We start from the raw sequence: 15638 nt of genomic DNA, 5'->3' as shown, positions 1-15638 counted from the left end.
TGGCGGTTTATGATCGGAGAATATGTTAATCGCCAAGAATACGAGAATATTCAATGCCGTGTCATTAATTCATTATTTAAACTAATGTATTAATGTAATCAGCACGACGCTTGCAATTAGAATATATGCGGAACATCAGAACATAGAACACGATTGCGGAATAGATTTGTTAACGATAAAAGCACGAGACGTGCATCTGTAGACGCTGCGGATGAACTGATGGGGATGCCGAAGGGTCACCTGCCACATGCCCTACCTTTGTCTATCATCAAACCGAGCAGGGGGCAGCTCATTAAATATTTTCATAGTTTCGCGTATGTAAAATTCTCATTTAATGCATGTCGTCGGCGATTTTGTGGGTGGGAGGGAAACGAGGCCTTCTTTCCGTTTTGTGCGTGCAATATGGTGCAATTTTCTTTAAAAATGTACGATCTCGCAGAACGGAGGTCAATGTACACTCTGCTTTATAGTCAGTCGAAAAATCATGCGCATTGATCTAAAGAAAAGCGAAGAAGTTTTCGAAGAATCGCGTCGGAAAGGAAGGGGAAGCCAAAGGTGGGAGTATTCGTGGAAATCTGAAATATATCATTGCAATTTCTTTTGTACTGGGATCCTCACCGCAACCTAGAGTTCGAATAATTTGGTATACTATCCTGTAAATTGTCTTATTATTAATTATAAATCTTATTATTTCGGTGTATGTATATTCGGAAAAATATATTGTGTTATAATATGTGCTTGTCGTACTAGTGAGTTGTACATATTGTTGAATACATATTTTAAGATTACCAGTTGAAACTCAAAGAGAGATAACAAGAGAGATTCATTGCATCGCTAATAACATTGTTAGGTATGATCCTGAAGAATTCATGATCTAGAATACACAAGAATGCAATAAATTTGTTATGATATTATTAATAAAAGTGATAAGTTGTGTACATTCTAGCTTTCATTATGAAAATGTAATATTCATTAATCTAAGATCAAAAAAATCATATAAGCAAACATCAATCCGGAAGATATATATACAAAATTTAATATAATTATAATTTTATATATATATATATATATATATATATATATATATAAAATATATATAATAATTATATAATAATATTTATTAATTGGTCTGGTTTACAGCGTTTTCTTAAATCGAAGTAAATAAAAGTGATAGAAAGAAATCTTTTTTTAAATAGTCTTTTAATAACAATCTTTTACCATAGAGAAAACAAATTTTTTTATCATCTTTTTTTATGTTTTTATTTAAGAGAGAGTTAACCTAACTCGATAGAATCCTTTCCCTTCAGTTATAGTTAATATTATACACAATTGGATCGTGAATTATCTCTATATATTGTTTATAAATCTTACTCTTGCGTAGCATTGTAACGAGAGATCTATCATTTTCCCGACAGTCAACGTCATTCGCTTCTGTGATCTCAGTATCACAAATAACAGCATGCGACCAAATTTAGGTTCCAAGTCATACCAAGCGGAATTATATGCAGCAAGTTCAAGTGCTTTGCTCTGTAAAGGTGAGAATAATGAACGTATTCTTTATATTTATATGTAATCTTTTTAATAGTTAATTAAGAAAACATAAATTGAATAATAAAATATTGAGTTTTACTGATCAATATGCGTTTTTCTAGTTTACTTTACAGAATCTAATATATATATATATATATATATATATATATATATATATATATATATATATATATATTGTTTATCAATAATTTTATTTTTTTTATGAAAAAGACAGAGTATAATCACTAAGTTTATAATATAGATAGTACAATCTATAATATAGAGGAATATTATAATGATGATTGTTAATACTTATTGACTTTGTTTTTATTAACCTTATTTATTATATATTCCCCCGCATAACAAAATATGAATGCCTCGATATTTGTTACACCATAAAATGGAAGAGATCTAAATATTTTGTCCGTTGTATCTGGCTGATCAAGCGCCTGCAATATCGAAATGTGTAACGTAGACAGTTTCGACAAAATTATGTAAATCGTTTATCAGTGCAATACATATGCAATACACATGCACTTATGCAATGCAAAATGTGAAGAAATTAACAGAACAAACATGATGCAAGAACGGAAGAAAATATCTATTTCTGTTTTATTAATAATTCAATTAATCTATTTAATTAATTTATTTTATTTAATATATGCTTTACACTTACGGTTACGAACAGGAATGCTAAGAAACAAATCATTATCGTATTTCCTAGAAATAATATCAACGCGATAAATGAATACATATTCTCAATCTGTTGTGAGAAGTAAATGATTTTTTGATGTTTTTGAATAATTTTGCTTATCGTAGCAGCAACAAATTCATTTTCCTTCATGTTCGGTTTAGGCATAAGTTTCGCCAGCCAACAACATACAATATCTATTTGACCACCTACGTGTAAGCTCTAAAAAGAAAGAGTTCGACATCTTTGGAAATGAAGAGATTTATATTCAAATTAACAGTAGTATTAACATATGCACATAAGCAACAAAAATAGTTTTATTAGTCTAGGATTTGACAAATTGAACGCTAAATTAACGTATCTAACGTATAGAGTAAATTCAAAATCAACTTTTTGCTTCAAGATGTAATGACATTTTTATTTACTTTTATTTGAATAATTATAGATTTATGTTTATGATTTAATTATTCACGACTTACCAAAGTTAATATTAAAACGTTCACCAAGGCCGAGCACCAGCCGGTCATGATAATATATATCAGTTCTATGGTTACTATAGATCTGTACATACGTTGTGTGGTTATTTGGAAGGGAAATTCCATTTTAACAATGTGTGGCAAATTGCTTTGGGTTACATCAACATCGCCGAAGACAATGCCTATGCCATATAAGGTCACAGCTACTGTCTGGTAAATGACGACCGTATTAGCAACTCGATCCGATATTTTTGCCTTGTTTACTGCCTGTCGCATTTCGATGTCACTCTTAGCGCAATCCTTCCAATCTTTCGCCATGATTGTTAAAAGTTCTTTTAATATTCTATATTTAGATTATAAATTTAAATTATACTATGAATTTAATAATTTCTTTATCTTTTAATTATAAATCATTGAGCGTCAAAATTATTACTCCCCTTCTTTCTTATTTTTATAAATTGTATGGCAATTCAAGAAGAAAAGAAAGTTTATTAAAAAGTATTATTAGTGAAAAATATATGTGTCTTAATATGTGCACATGTACATTAATGTACATTTACACCTGGCAAATAGAATAAGTTTCGATAAAATTGATCAACGATATAAAAGAAAACAGAATAAATTTCAGCACATGTTTATTAAAATATATTTGTGTATTATGTGTTTTATTAATTATGCACCGTACCGCGTTGCTTACCGCTGATTAAACCAAAGCAAGAAGAATTTGCAGACCAATTTTATGCACCATACGAAACTACTGATACAATCAATCAATTCAAATATGCTGTCAATACGATAATGTATCATGAGATATTGATACTGAAGAATTATAAAGATTATTGCTGTGCTGCCCCAAAACATTCTACAGAACGTAACGCACGTTGCGTCTGGCCAGACACCGAATAAAATTAATATAATTTTTAACGTAAGATTAATTGTGCTGTTACGGGTCTTCATTTATTCTTATCTGTCGCTGTATACACAGACAAATATATCAAGATACGTATGTATATGGTGTGCAAAAATATTGAAGAAAATTGAAATATAGGAATATAGGAAAAGAAATGTAAAAGAAATGTGTTTCACTAAATGTGTATATTTCGTCACCGATATTTCGATGTTATATCATCAAATATCCGCGTGAAGACTGGGAGGTCGTAAGAGGTCGTCATATAGGTGCACCCCGAAGCCAATAGCCAATAGGAGTTGCTCATTAAATATTTGCATCGTACTGTGCGTAAACTGTAAACGCATTCGTTATTTTTTTCTCCCCACTTTGATGCGAGGAAGCAATAGGCAGGATTATTTCTCCCTCTTTCTGGTCTTTCTGGTCTGCCAGTTCATAATCGCAATTGTTTAATCTTAAATATGCAATGATACATGCGGACATAGGCGGGACAATATATACCCGATGACGAATGGGCTTGAAGACTCTCGGGGTAATTTTAAAATCTGGAGGGGGGAGTAGAGAAACTTCAACGGAGAAATAGAAAATATTGCGTGATGTTATGGGGACGTGTACATATCTGTGCGTCGATGCTGTAACAATATTCGGCGAAAGATTAATCAAATCACCTGTGGATGACAGTTAAGTAATGTAAGAATAAGTAATTTATTATAAAATAAAATTGTGGTATATATCTATGTCTCGTAATGTCGTTCAAAACGATTTGATACTGTCAATACTAGAGAGATATTTATTTGGAAAATATTAAGTTTCTTCGAATTTGCTTTGCCTAACTTTAACTATGTGTACATTATACCTCAGAGTTTCAGAGTTTGAAATATTTATATTCTGCATCATGCTCTTTAAATTATTCTACGTGTGTGTACTTGAAAAAAATAACATGTATTCTGTGTTTTTTTCTAAATGATTTGCACATTATTTGATGTGTGTTTCACATGTATTGATTGAGAATATTAATCAACGGACGCTCACTGCATCGCCAACATTACTGATAAATACGATCCTGAAGCATTCATGATCTATAACAGTGTAATTTGTATTAAAAATGTATAAAAATATATAAAACTATCTGTATATAAAAATGTATATAAAATTAATTATTAAATTTATAGGAAATTATTTGTGTATGTATTGTAAGTAAACGCATTTTAAATAATATCATCAAAAATGTCTGAAATCAATCATGTGCAAAAAAATTTACGTGTTAATTAATTCTAAAAGCGAGAGAAATAAATATTTTTTTATAACGATCATTACATGTGTTTTTGATAATAAACACATATAATTTTATATATTAATATTATTTGCACATGTACGTATATATGTATAAATAGTTTGTAAAATTAATTTATGCACTATATATAATTCTTACACTTGCAAAATATTCTAAGGAGAGATTTGCCATTTTTCCAACAGTAAGTGTCAGTTGTTTTTGCGATCTTAATATTATAAACGATAAAATATGAGTATCCTCAGGTTTCAAATTGTACCATGCAGAATTGTATGCTGCGATACCGATTGCTTTACTCTAAGCGAAAGGAAATAATAAAAAATTTTTTATTTTGTTTTACAAATATGTCATTTTTAATATTTAACATTTTTTAAAATTTATAATAAGATTTATAATATTTGTTTATCGTCTTATTATTTTATATAAATTTATTTTATAATAATTTTTAAATATTTTAGTAAAGTTTAAAATTGCACGTCACATTATTTTATCTTTATGGTAAACATTATATAACTGACCTTATTTTTTAAGTATTCTCCAGCAAAGCAAAATACAAATGCTTCGAGATTCGTTATGGTATAAAATAGAAGAGATCTCATTATCTGCTCTGTTGCATTAGGTGTGCCGATTGCCTAAAAATGGAACAAAATGAAAAAACTTTATTTTTATTATTTAAAAAAAATTATTAGCTTATAGCGCAATCATTAATTATTTCTTCTATTTGTGTAACTTATTTATAAAATACAATAAAATTAATATGCACTTTTATTACACTCTCAATGTAATAAAAGCAGTTATTGAAAACGCAGTATTTTAATATCTTTTGCTTACGCTTACGATAAGAAATCCTAATGAACATATCATTATTGTATTTGACGCAAATTGTAGCAATGCGATATACGTATACAAATGCTCAACGTTTTCTGAAAGATTTATGATTTTCTGATGTTTCTGAATGATTTTGTCTTTTGTGATTGATTCGTGCTTTTTTCCACTCTTAGACGCAAAATTCGTCAACCAATAACATAGGATATCCATTTGACCACCTATATGTAAAACCTGACAATAAAAAACTGTCAACATATGGTCTACATTAAAAAAAAACCACAATTGTGGAACGGCTTAGAATATTAGAAAAGAGCAATATAACGCGAAATGTGAGAGAAATAAATTTTACGAGACAGAGCTCCAATTTTGTGAATGTCACATGCTTTTTCCAAAAACTTCTATGAAATAATGTTGAATATTTTTTTGCTATTGGAACTATTGTTTATAACAATTACTTATATATTTTTTTAACCTTACCAATGTTAAAAGCAAAGCATTTACAGCACCAGCTGCCCAACTGCACATGACGACGTACACACATTGCGTGATTAAAACCGCTTGATATGTTCTTTGTGTATTCACGTCGAAGGGAAGTTGCATTTTATGAATGTAGGGTGGCTCGAATGATTGGTCGGTGACGTCGACATTAGCCAGGATGATGCGTGTGCTGTATGCAACGGCGCTGACCGTGTGAAGAATAATCATTGAGTTGGTAATGCGACTTGATAATTTCGCCTTATCTATTGTTTCATACATGTTGTTCTCATTATCGGCGCAACTATCCCAATCCTGAGAAACCATTTCCAAAGTTTTGATGAATTTTCTGTGGATGATTGTGTTCGTCGGTTATCCTATTGATCATAAAAAGGTTTATTTCAGGTCTTTAAAATATTACCGAATAGCTACCTCCAAAATTTGAATTTTTCTGTTTTCTAAATTTTTCTTATTTAAAATGAAATGAAATTACAAAATCGTATATATATATATATATATATATACATACATATAATACACATATATAATTAGTAAAAGCAATCGTATTTTAAAATATAATTTAGAATGTATTTCAAAATATAATTAATAAACACATAATGTAATTTATTAAATCAATAAACGGATTCTAGATTCTCTTTCTTTTTTTCCACTCAGAGAAATTTTAGAAAAAAATATTTTATTCAATTTGATTATAAGCAATATATATTTTTACTCATATGTCGAACGTATTACTTACCCTTGATTCAACCAAAACGTAATAAACTTGATCATCACTTTCATATACGCTAGGAAACTACTTAAACAGTCCATTAAATTAAAAAGATCATCGGAATGAAAATGTGTTAGAAGGTACCGATAATGATAAAATTGCACCGCTATTATACTAATAATCCAGAATATTCTACAAAATGGAACGCACGAAGTATGTGGCCATATTCCGAATAAAGTGAACATAATTTCTATTGTACGATTAATTGTGCTTTTCCGGATCATAACTTTCTGTTTTCCTTTCGATTGTTTATATAATGTAAACACACTAAAATGTACAACAAATACTTTTAACAAAACGAAAAGGAGCACAATGAGCTTGATTACGTATTTTATTTTCGGTGTACGTTTCAACGATAGATGTACAGATAGAATTGTTGCGTAAAGACTAGGCGTTTCTTAAGGAGTCATCGCACAAATTTACTCGTGAATTATAGATCAAAAATTACGGAAAAAAAACCTCTTCATTAAATATTTTTATCGTACTGCATGCAAACCATCGCTACACCTGTCGTAGGTCCTGGTGATTTTAACAAAAAGAAAAGAACAAGTAGAGTCATCTTTCTCTTCCTCGAGGGCTGATGGTAGTCATAAATTGCTTGTTTTAAATATGCAACGATATGCATGGATATAGCTAGCGGTACATTCGATTCCAATTCGTGTTCAGCGAGCCTTGAAAACGTCTTGAAGTTTGGAAGATAACAGAAAATTACTGTATATGTACTTCGTGTTTAATATATTTCTACTATGTTAGTCATCGGCTTCAGAAAAGATTTGTCTTTTCATATGAAACTTAGGTATGACGTGGTGATTTTAAAATATTTCAGCTTATTGCAACTTTATGTTATATTTTATGTTTCTATTACTTTTTTATCTCATAAAATATGTTTGGAAAAATACGAAATATTACAATGTGTTAGTGTAACTAGTGAAGACATATTTACATATTGCCTCTGCACATGCTTCACGACTATTGATTAAAAGTTACCGGGATGAAATTGGTGATATGATGTTTATTGCATCGCCAGTAACACTGACAGGTAGGACCCCGAAGCATTCATGATCTATAACAATGTTGTTTGCGTCAGTTAATATTTTTCCAAACAAATTATATTATTTTAATGAAAGAAACTCTGATAATTTTGTGCAATGATATAATGCGATAAAGATAAAATTTCTAAATAATTTTCTATTTTATTTGAATCTTACACTTGCAAATGATTGTAATGTAAGATCCATCATTTTGCCAGCTGTTAGCGTTAATTGCTTTTGAGATCTTAATATTATGAATAACAAAATACGACTGTCTTTAGGTTTTAAACTGTACCATGCGCAACTATATGTTGCAAATCCGACTTGTTTGCTCTATAGAAAAGAAAATAATAAATATTTTAAATGTTATATTTTATTTTATATATTTTTATAAGAAAAATATATGAAATTATCTTTGCTAATAATAATGATTTGTTCTTTGTTGCAGTAATTATCTTTCAGATCTAACCTTATTGTTCAGATATTCTCCGGCGTAACAAAATATGAATGCCTCCAGATTCGTCGTCGTAAAGAATAAAAGACATTTTATAATTTGTTCCATGGCATCAGGAGTACCAATTGCCTAAAGAAATGAAGAAAATATATAATAGCATTATATAATATTCAGATTACAATTAATTTTTAATAAAATATAAAAATTCTTTTCCGTAATATGTTAACTTTACTCACGGTTACAATAAGAAATCCCAGCGAACAAATCAACATTGTGTTTGATGCGAATAACACTAATGCAATTTGCGTATATAAGCTTTCGATGTTTTCTGAGAATTGTATAATTTTTTGATGCTTTAAAATAATTTTTTTTGTTGCAATAACAATTGACAATTCTTTATTTTTTATTTCTTCGGGTGTGAGTTGTGCCAACCAGTATTGCAGAATGTCTATTTGGCCGCCTATATGTAGAACCTGACAGCAAAAATAAAACTTTCAACAGGCAATTTCTATTTAAGCATATATAGATATTTGTAAAAATAAAGTAAGTTACAAGCAATCGGTGTTTCAAACTAATAAAGAAGATATCAATAGTTTATATAAATATTATCAATAAAATTCAATAAGACGATTATACAAATAATACATCTGACAGGATTCTTTATTATCAATTTTTCAAAATTAAATATTTATTAAATTTTTATTTAATTTATATGACGTTTAATATAAAAGTTTAATATAAAAGTCAAAAAGATTTCGTAATATTATAATTGTATATCTTTAGTTACAATTGTTCGTATAATAACTTACCATAGCCAAAAGTATGGCATTCACGGTACCAGCTGCCAAATTACAAAGAATCATATGTAGAAACTCTATAATTAACACAGACCTATACATATTCCGCGTGTTAATGCTGAATGGAAGCTCTAATTTGTTGACAAAGGGCAATTCGACCATTGTTTCATCAGTAATATCGGCATCGGCGATAATCACTCCCATACAATACGCAACGATAGTCACTGTATAGAGTACAAGAATCACATTTGTGATGCGATCTGATATTTTCGCTTTGTATGTCGTCATACGCACGCTGATGTCACTTTTAGCGCAATCATTCCAATCATCCGTAATTAACGCCAAAATCTCCGCAAATTTTCTGTGGACGATTGCGTTCCTCGATCAAGCTGTTGAATTTAAATAAAAATCCTATTCATCGCGTCACGGAAAGCATATATTTAGAAACATTTCCTCTTTGATTGAGACAGAACAATGTTAGCGTCATTTCCTGCCTTAAATGAAATTTTATCTTACATATTCTATAGCTTTCCTTTGTTTTTCGAAATTACAAATAGCAATAAAAAATTAAATACATAAAAAAAACAGTAAATTATATTGTTGGTTTTGAGCGTTATATAATAATAGCGTTATTAATAAATGTGTCAATTATCTTAATTTTAATTAAATATATGAAATAACTGAACTATAAATAGCAATAGAAGTTTTCAAATTAAAACATTGAAATATCTTTGACAAATTTATTTGCTTTACCTACCGTTGATTTATCCAGAATGCAATAAGTTTAGCAATTACTTTTGCATGTGCCAGGAAGCTGCACAGGCAATCCACCAAGTTGAAAAAATTGTCTGAAGTTAAATGCTTCGAAAAATAAAGATAGTGACAGAATTCTATAAACGCTATTGTAACAATCCAAAACACTCTGCTGATTAAAAGAACCAATTTACTTGAACAAATACCAAACCAGGGGAGCATCATAAATATTACACAGTTAATTGTGCTCTTGCGAGACATAATTCTTTATTTCTTTTTTCACTCCGTTATATTCAAATTGGTGCATTAGAAAGTATCTAATATTTTTAAAGCAAAATCGCAGAAATACACTGCCGCTAGATGTATCTTCCAATGAGAGCAAAATATACTATTGGATGTCTGCGTGAAGATTGAGCATTGTGGGAGGTGTTCAAACAAGTGCACTCTCTAACAAATCGACCAATGGGAGTTGCTCATAAAATATTTTTACATGCATGCAGATCTCAAATACACCTGTCATATTCCCTTCATATTCCCCCTAATTTTGTGAAAAAAAAGGGAACTGTAAAATATTCTTTACTCGCCTCTGATATCTGCAATGATAGCCCCTACAAAACTACGAAGAACATATTAAATATGTATGAAGTAATACGTATGGAGGAATATTGTTTGTTACCACGAGAGAATGCTTTCAATTTTATTCATCATTGCCATAGCTCTTCCTGAAAATCGCCCACTGATAGCAAATGAACAATAATGTTTTATATGAAAAAATTATAGCAGTACCAGATGTAGGCATGGGCAATCTAACATCATTGATTTTATCATCTTAGTCTTACATTGCGTTGATTTGCGACAGTGACAGATGTCATTTTTTAGAGTATTTTGCACATGTGTATACATACCTTACTATTTTTTTCATATTAACAAATCGGAAAATTATTAGATGTATTTTTTAATGCTAACATGATTTATGCTTGCATTCAAATTAAGGCAATAAATAATATAAAAAATGTTCATGTGTGCTTTCATGATAAATAAACCAGTCGGAACTGCTTACAAAATATTTTTATAGTGCTTTTTTATAGTGCAGCTCTTAAACATGTCCATCGTTTTCGTGCATTGTTTTCGTTTGTTGAAAAAAGAATAAATCATTTATTTTTTATTTGTCACAAAAAGAAGGGAACAGGTAGGGTCATCTTTCCTTTCCTCGAGGATTCATAGTAGTCAAATTGCTCGTTTTAAATATGCAACCATATGCATGGGTATAGCTACGGTACATTCGATCCCAATTTGTGTTCAGCTTTGAAAACGTTTTGAAATTTGGAAGATAACAGAAAATTAGTATATATGTATTTTCGTGTATAATATTTCTACTATGTCTATGGTCTCAGAAAAAGATTTGTCTTTTTATAAGAAACATAATATGACGTAGCGGTTTTATGGAAAATATTACAGTTTATTACAGCTTTATGTTATATTTTATGTTTTTATTATCTCTTTATCTCATAAAACATGTTCGGAAAAATACGAAATGTTACAATGTGTTAGTGTAACTAGTGAAGACATATTTACATACTACCTCTATACATGCTTCACGACTATTGATTAAAAGTTACTAAGGTGAAGTTGGTGAGATAATGTTTATTGCATCGCTAATAGCACTGTCAGGTAGGATCCCGAAGCATTCATGATCTACAATAATGTTGTTTGCGTCAATTAATATTTTTCTAAACAAATATTATTTTAATAAAAGAAACGCTGATAATAAAAGATAATTTTGTGCAATAATATAGTGCGATAAAGATAAAACTTATAAAGTATAATTTTTTGTTTTATTTGAATCTTACACTCGCAAATGATTGTAAAGTTAGATCCATTATTTTGCCCGCTGTTAGCGCCAATTGTCTCTGGGATCTTAATATTATGAATAACAATATACGACTGTCTTTAGGTTTTAAATTGTACCATGGGCAATTATATATTGCAAATCCGACTTCTTTGCTCTATAGAAATAAAAATAATATATATTTTTAATATTATATTTTATTTTACATACTTTTATAATAAGAAAAGTATATGAAATTATATGTATATTTGCTAATAATAATTTGTTTTTTGTTACAGTAATTATTTTTCATCTCTAACCTTGTTGTTCAAATATTCTCCGGCATAACAAAATAAGAATGCTTCCATATTCGTCGTCGCGAAGAATAAAATAGACTTTATAATTTGTTCCATGGCATCAGGTGTACCAATTGCCTATGAAAATATATAATAACGTTATATAATATTCCAAGTACAATTAATTTTTATAAAATATAAAAATTCTTTTTTCTAATGTAATTGACACTCACAGTTACAATGAGAAATCCCAACGAACAAATCATCATTGTGTTTGATGCGAATAACATTAATGCAATTTGCGTATATAGGCTTTCGATATTTTCTGAAAATTGTATAATTTTTTGATGCTTTAAAATAATTTTTTGTGTTGCAATAACAACTGACAATTGTTTATTTTCCATTTCTTCAGGTGTGAGCTGTGCCAACCAGTATTGCAGGATATCTATTTGACCACCTATATGTAGAACCTGACAGCAAAAATTCAATTTTAACAGGCAATCTTTATTTAAAGATGTATAGATATATGTAAAAGGAAATAAACTATAAACAGTTTAAAATGAAAAAAGTATCAGTAGCTTATATAAATATTATCAACAAAATTTAATAAGACAATTATACAAGTTCAACATTCTGAAAGAATTCTTTATTATCGATTTTACAAAATTAAATTTTTATTAAACCTTTATTAAATTTACGTGCTTTTTGTTTATTACAAAAGAAAATTTGTAATATTATTATAATTTGATAGATTTCTTTATTATCAATTTTACAAAAGTAAATTTTTATTAAACTTTTATTAAATTTATACGTTTTTTTATTCAACATAAAAAAATAAAAAAATTTGTAATATTATTACAATTGTATATTTTAAATTATAATTGCTCATATAACTTACCATAGCCAAAAGTATGGCATTCACCGCGCCAGCTGCCAGATTACAAAATGTCATATGTATCAACTCCGTAATTAATACAAGTCTATACGTATTCCGCGTGTTAACGCTGAAAGGAAGCTCTAATTTGTTGACAAGAGGCACCTCGTCTATCGTTTCATCAGTAATATCGGCATCGGCGATAATCACTCCCATACAATACGCAACGCAGGTCATTGTGTGACTTACAAGAATCACATGAGTGATGCGATCTGATATTCTTGCTTTGCATGTCGCCATACGCTCGCTGATGTCACTTTTAGCGCAATCATTCCAATCTTCCGTAATCAACGCCAAAGTCTCCACGAATTTTCTGTGGATGATTTGCGTTCCTCGATCAGCTGTTGAATTCAAATAAAAACCTATTCATCGCGTCACGGAAAGCATATATTTAGAAACATCTCCCCGCCGATTAAGACAGAATGTTAGCGTCACTATTTTTGTTAATTAAAATTTTATTTTACATATTCTATAGCTTTCCTTTGTTTTTCAAAATCACAAATAGCAATAAAATATTAAATACGTAAAGAAACAATAAAATAATTATATTGTCGCTTTTGAGCGCTGTTAATAATATGAATCAACATCAATTACCTTATAGTGTAATTAAACATATATACAATTAAATATATATACAATAACTAAACTGTAAATGGCAATAGAAATTTTTCAAATTAAAAAATTGAAATAATTTTGATTAATTTACTTGCCTTACTTACCGTTCATTTATCCAGAACGCAACGAGTTTAGTCATTACTTTTGCATGTGACACAAAGCTGCATAGGCAATCCACCAAGTTGAAAAAATTCTCTGAATTTAAATGCCTTGAAAAATAAAGATAGTGACAGAATTCTATAAATCCTATTGTAACAATCCAAAACAATCTGCTGATTAAAAGAAGCGATTTATTTGGACAGATACCAAACCAGTGGAGTATCGGGAATATTAAGTGGCTAATTGTGCTCTTACGAGACATAATTCTTTATTTTTCCTTTTTTACTCGGTTATATTCAAATAGGCATTAGAATGCATTGGAAAATATCTTAAACTTTTAAGGTAAAAAATCAAGGAAATACACTATCCCTATGTGTATCTTTCAATGATAACACAATGTATATCATTGGATATCTGCGTGAAGACTGAGCTTGTGGGAGATGGTCAAACACTCACCATCAAATCGACCAATGGGAGTTGCTCATAAAATATTTTTATCGTGCGTGCAGATCTCAAATACACCCGTCATATTCCCTTGTAATTTTGTGAAAAAAAGGGAACAGGTAAAATATTCTTTACCCACCTCTGATATCGACAATGTAGCCCCAACAAAACTACGAAGAACATATTAAATATGTAAGAATACGTATGGAGGAATATATTGTTTATCCCAGGAGAGAATGCTTTCAATTTTATTTATCATTGCTGTAGCTCTTCCCAGAAATCGCTCACTGAGTAACAAATGGACAATAATGTTCTACATGAAGAAACTATGGTAATAACAGATGTAGTGACAAGATGTAGTGGGCAATCTAATATTATTGATTTTATCGTCTTACATTGCGTTGATTTGCGATAGTAATAGATGTTATTTCTTGAAATACTTTGCACAGATATAGATACTTTACTATTTTTTTTTATATTAAGAAATCAGAAAATTATTAGTACTTTTTAATGCTAACATAATTTATATTATTCGGGGGAGGCTTACGTTAAACTTGATGTATTATAAAAAAATATTCAAATATGCATTCTTGATAAATAAATCGGAACTGCTCACAAAATTTTTTTTATAGTGCTCGCAAATATGTCCATCGTTTCCGTGCATTCTTTGTGGAAAAAAGAATAATTATTTATTTTTTGCCACTTATTTCTGCCACTAATAAATAATAACCCCAGTATTGTAAAGAAATGCATTATACGTGTGATGAGATATGTATATTGTTTGTTCATAGAGAGCATCTTTGATTTTTATCCATCATTGCTACAATCGTTCCTAGAAATCGTCCACTGGAGCATTAAGCGGGCATAATAATAGTAGGTGTGATTTGATGGGGATGTGCAATGATATTATCGTTTTAGTGTTACATTGCGTTAATCTACAATATTGACATCATGCCACGAATATTAATCCCTACAAAACTGTGTTGGTACAAATATTTGTATTTAATTAATTTTCTGAAATACGTCAAATTCTTTTTAGATGACATTAATGGAAATATCTGCTATTTTATTTTTAACGTGTTAAAAAAGTGAGAAAATATTTTTTCATACTGAATAATAAAATCTCCGGAAACTTTATTCTCAGTTTTATAAAATGTCCATGACTTTTATAATATATAATAAAATCAGATTACATTACGATGTATTGTAATTTCAGAAATGACAATTTAGATTTCTGTTCTACATTTATATTTAGAGAAATGCTGTATTACAAGATGAATATTTCTAAATGTATAAATCTACTGATGCACGAATAACTCACAACATTTTCTGATTGTTGAAATCAATGATTTGTCGATTTTATTGCATTTCTAATAATATTGATAAATATGATCCCGAAG

At 29.4% G+C, this 15638-nt stretch overlaps 4 protein-coding genes across 4 annotated transcripts in view; 1 reads left to right on the top strand and 3 right to left on the bottom strand.

Moving 5' to 3' along the window:
- Nucleotides 1–12714, top strand: part of LOC105423506 (pfs47 receptor-like) — a 101385-nt gene extending 88671 nt beyond the window's left edge. The window contains exon 4 of the mRNA XM_089074037.1: nucleotides 12559–12714. Within this exon, the coding sequence (XP_088930163.1) occupies nucleotides 12559–12564 (6 nt within the window). The 3' untranslated portion in view covers nucleotides 12565–12714. The remainder of the gene's footprint in view (nucleotides 1–12558) is intronic.
- LOC105423508 (odorant receptor 82a-like) lies at nucleotides 4755–7550 on the bottom strand. The gene is made up of 5 exons (XM_089074038.1): nucleotides 6955–7550; nucleotides 6201–6546; nucleotides 5727–5954; nucleotides 5414–5527; nucleotides 4755–5192 (listed from the first exon to the last, which is right to left on the bottom strand). The coding sequence occupies exons 1-5, from the start codon at nucleotides 7209–7211 to the stop codon at nucleotides 5013–5015; spliced, it is 1125 nt and encodes a 374-aa protein (XP_088930164.1). The 5' UTR covers nucleotides 7212–7550; the 3' UTR covers nucleotides 4755–5012.
- On the bottom strand, nucleotides 8457–10542 carry LOC105423509 (uncharacterized). Its single transcript, XM_089074136.1, has 4 exons — nucleotides 10513–10542; nucleotides 10027–10130; nucleotides 9282–9648; nucleotides 8457–8945 (listed from the first exon to the last, which is right to left on the bottom strand). The coding sequence occupies exons 1-4, from the start codon at nucleotides 10540–10542 to the stop codon at nucleotides 8661–8663; spliced, it is 786 nt and encodes a 261-aa protein (XP_088930262.1). The 3' UTR covers nucleotides 8457–8660.
- Nucleotides 11365–15627, bottom strand: LOC105423510 (odorant receptor 4-like). The gene is made up of 6 exons (XM_089074034.1): nucleotides 13800–15627; nucleotides 13045–13421; nucleotides 12380–12616; nucleotides 12171–12284; nucleotides 11873–12028; nucleotides 11365–11717 (listed from the first exon to the last, which is right to left on the bottom strand). The coding sequence occupies exons 1-6, from the start codon at nucleotides 13804–13806 to the stop codon at nucleotides 11667–11669; spliced, it is 942 nt and encodes a 313-aa protein (XP_088930160.1). The 5' UTR covers nucleotides 13807–15627; the 3' UTR covers nucleotides 11365–11666.
- Between the last annotated feature and the right edge of the window lie 11 nt (nucleotides 15628–15638).

This window comes from Pogonomyrmex barbatus, unplaced genomic scaffold, assembly GCF_055798465.1.
Source record: "Pogonomyrmex barbatus isolate J1 unplaced genomic scaffold, ASM5579846v1 scaffold16, whole genome shotgun sequence".
In the NCBI taxonomy this organism is placed as follows: Eukaryota; Metazoa; Arthropoda; class Insecta; order Hymenoptera; family Formicidae; genus Pogonomyrmex; species Pogonomyrmex barbatus.
Note: the sequence above shows the minus strand (reverse complement) of the source record. Positions and strands in the feature narration are given on the sequence as shown.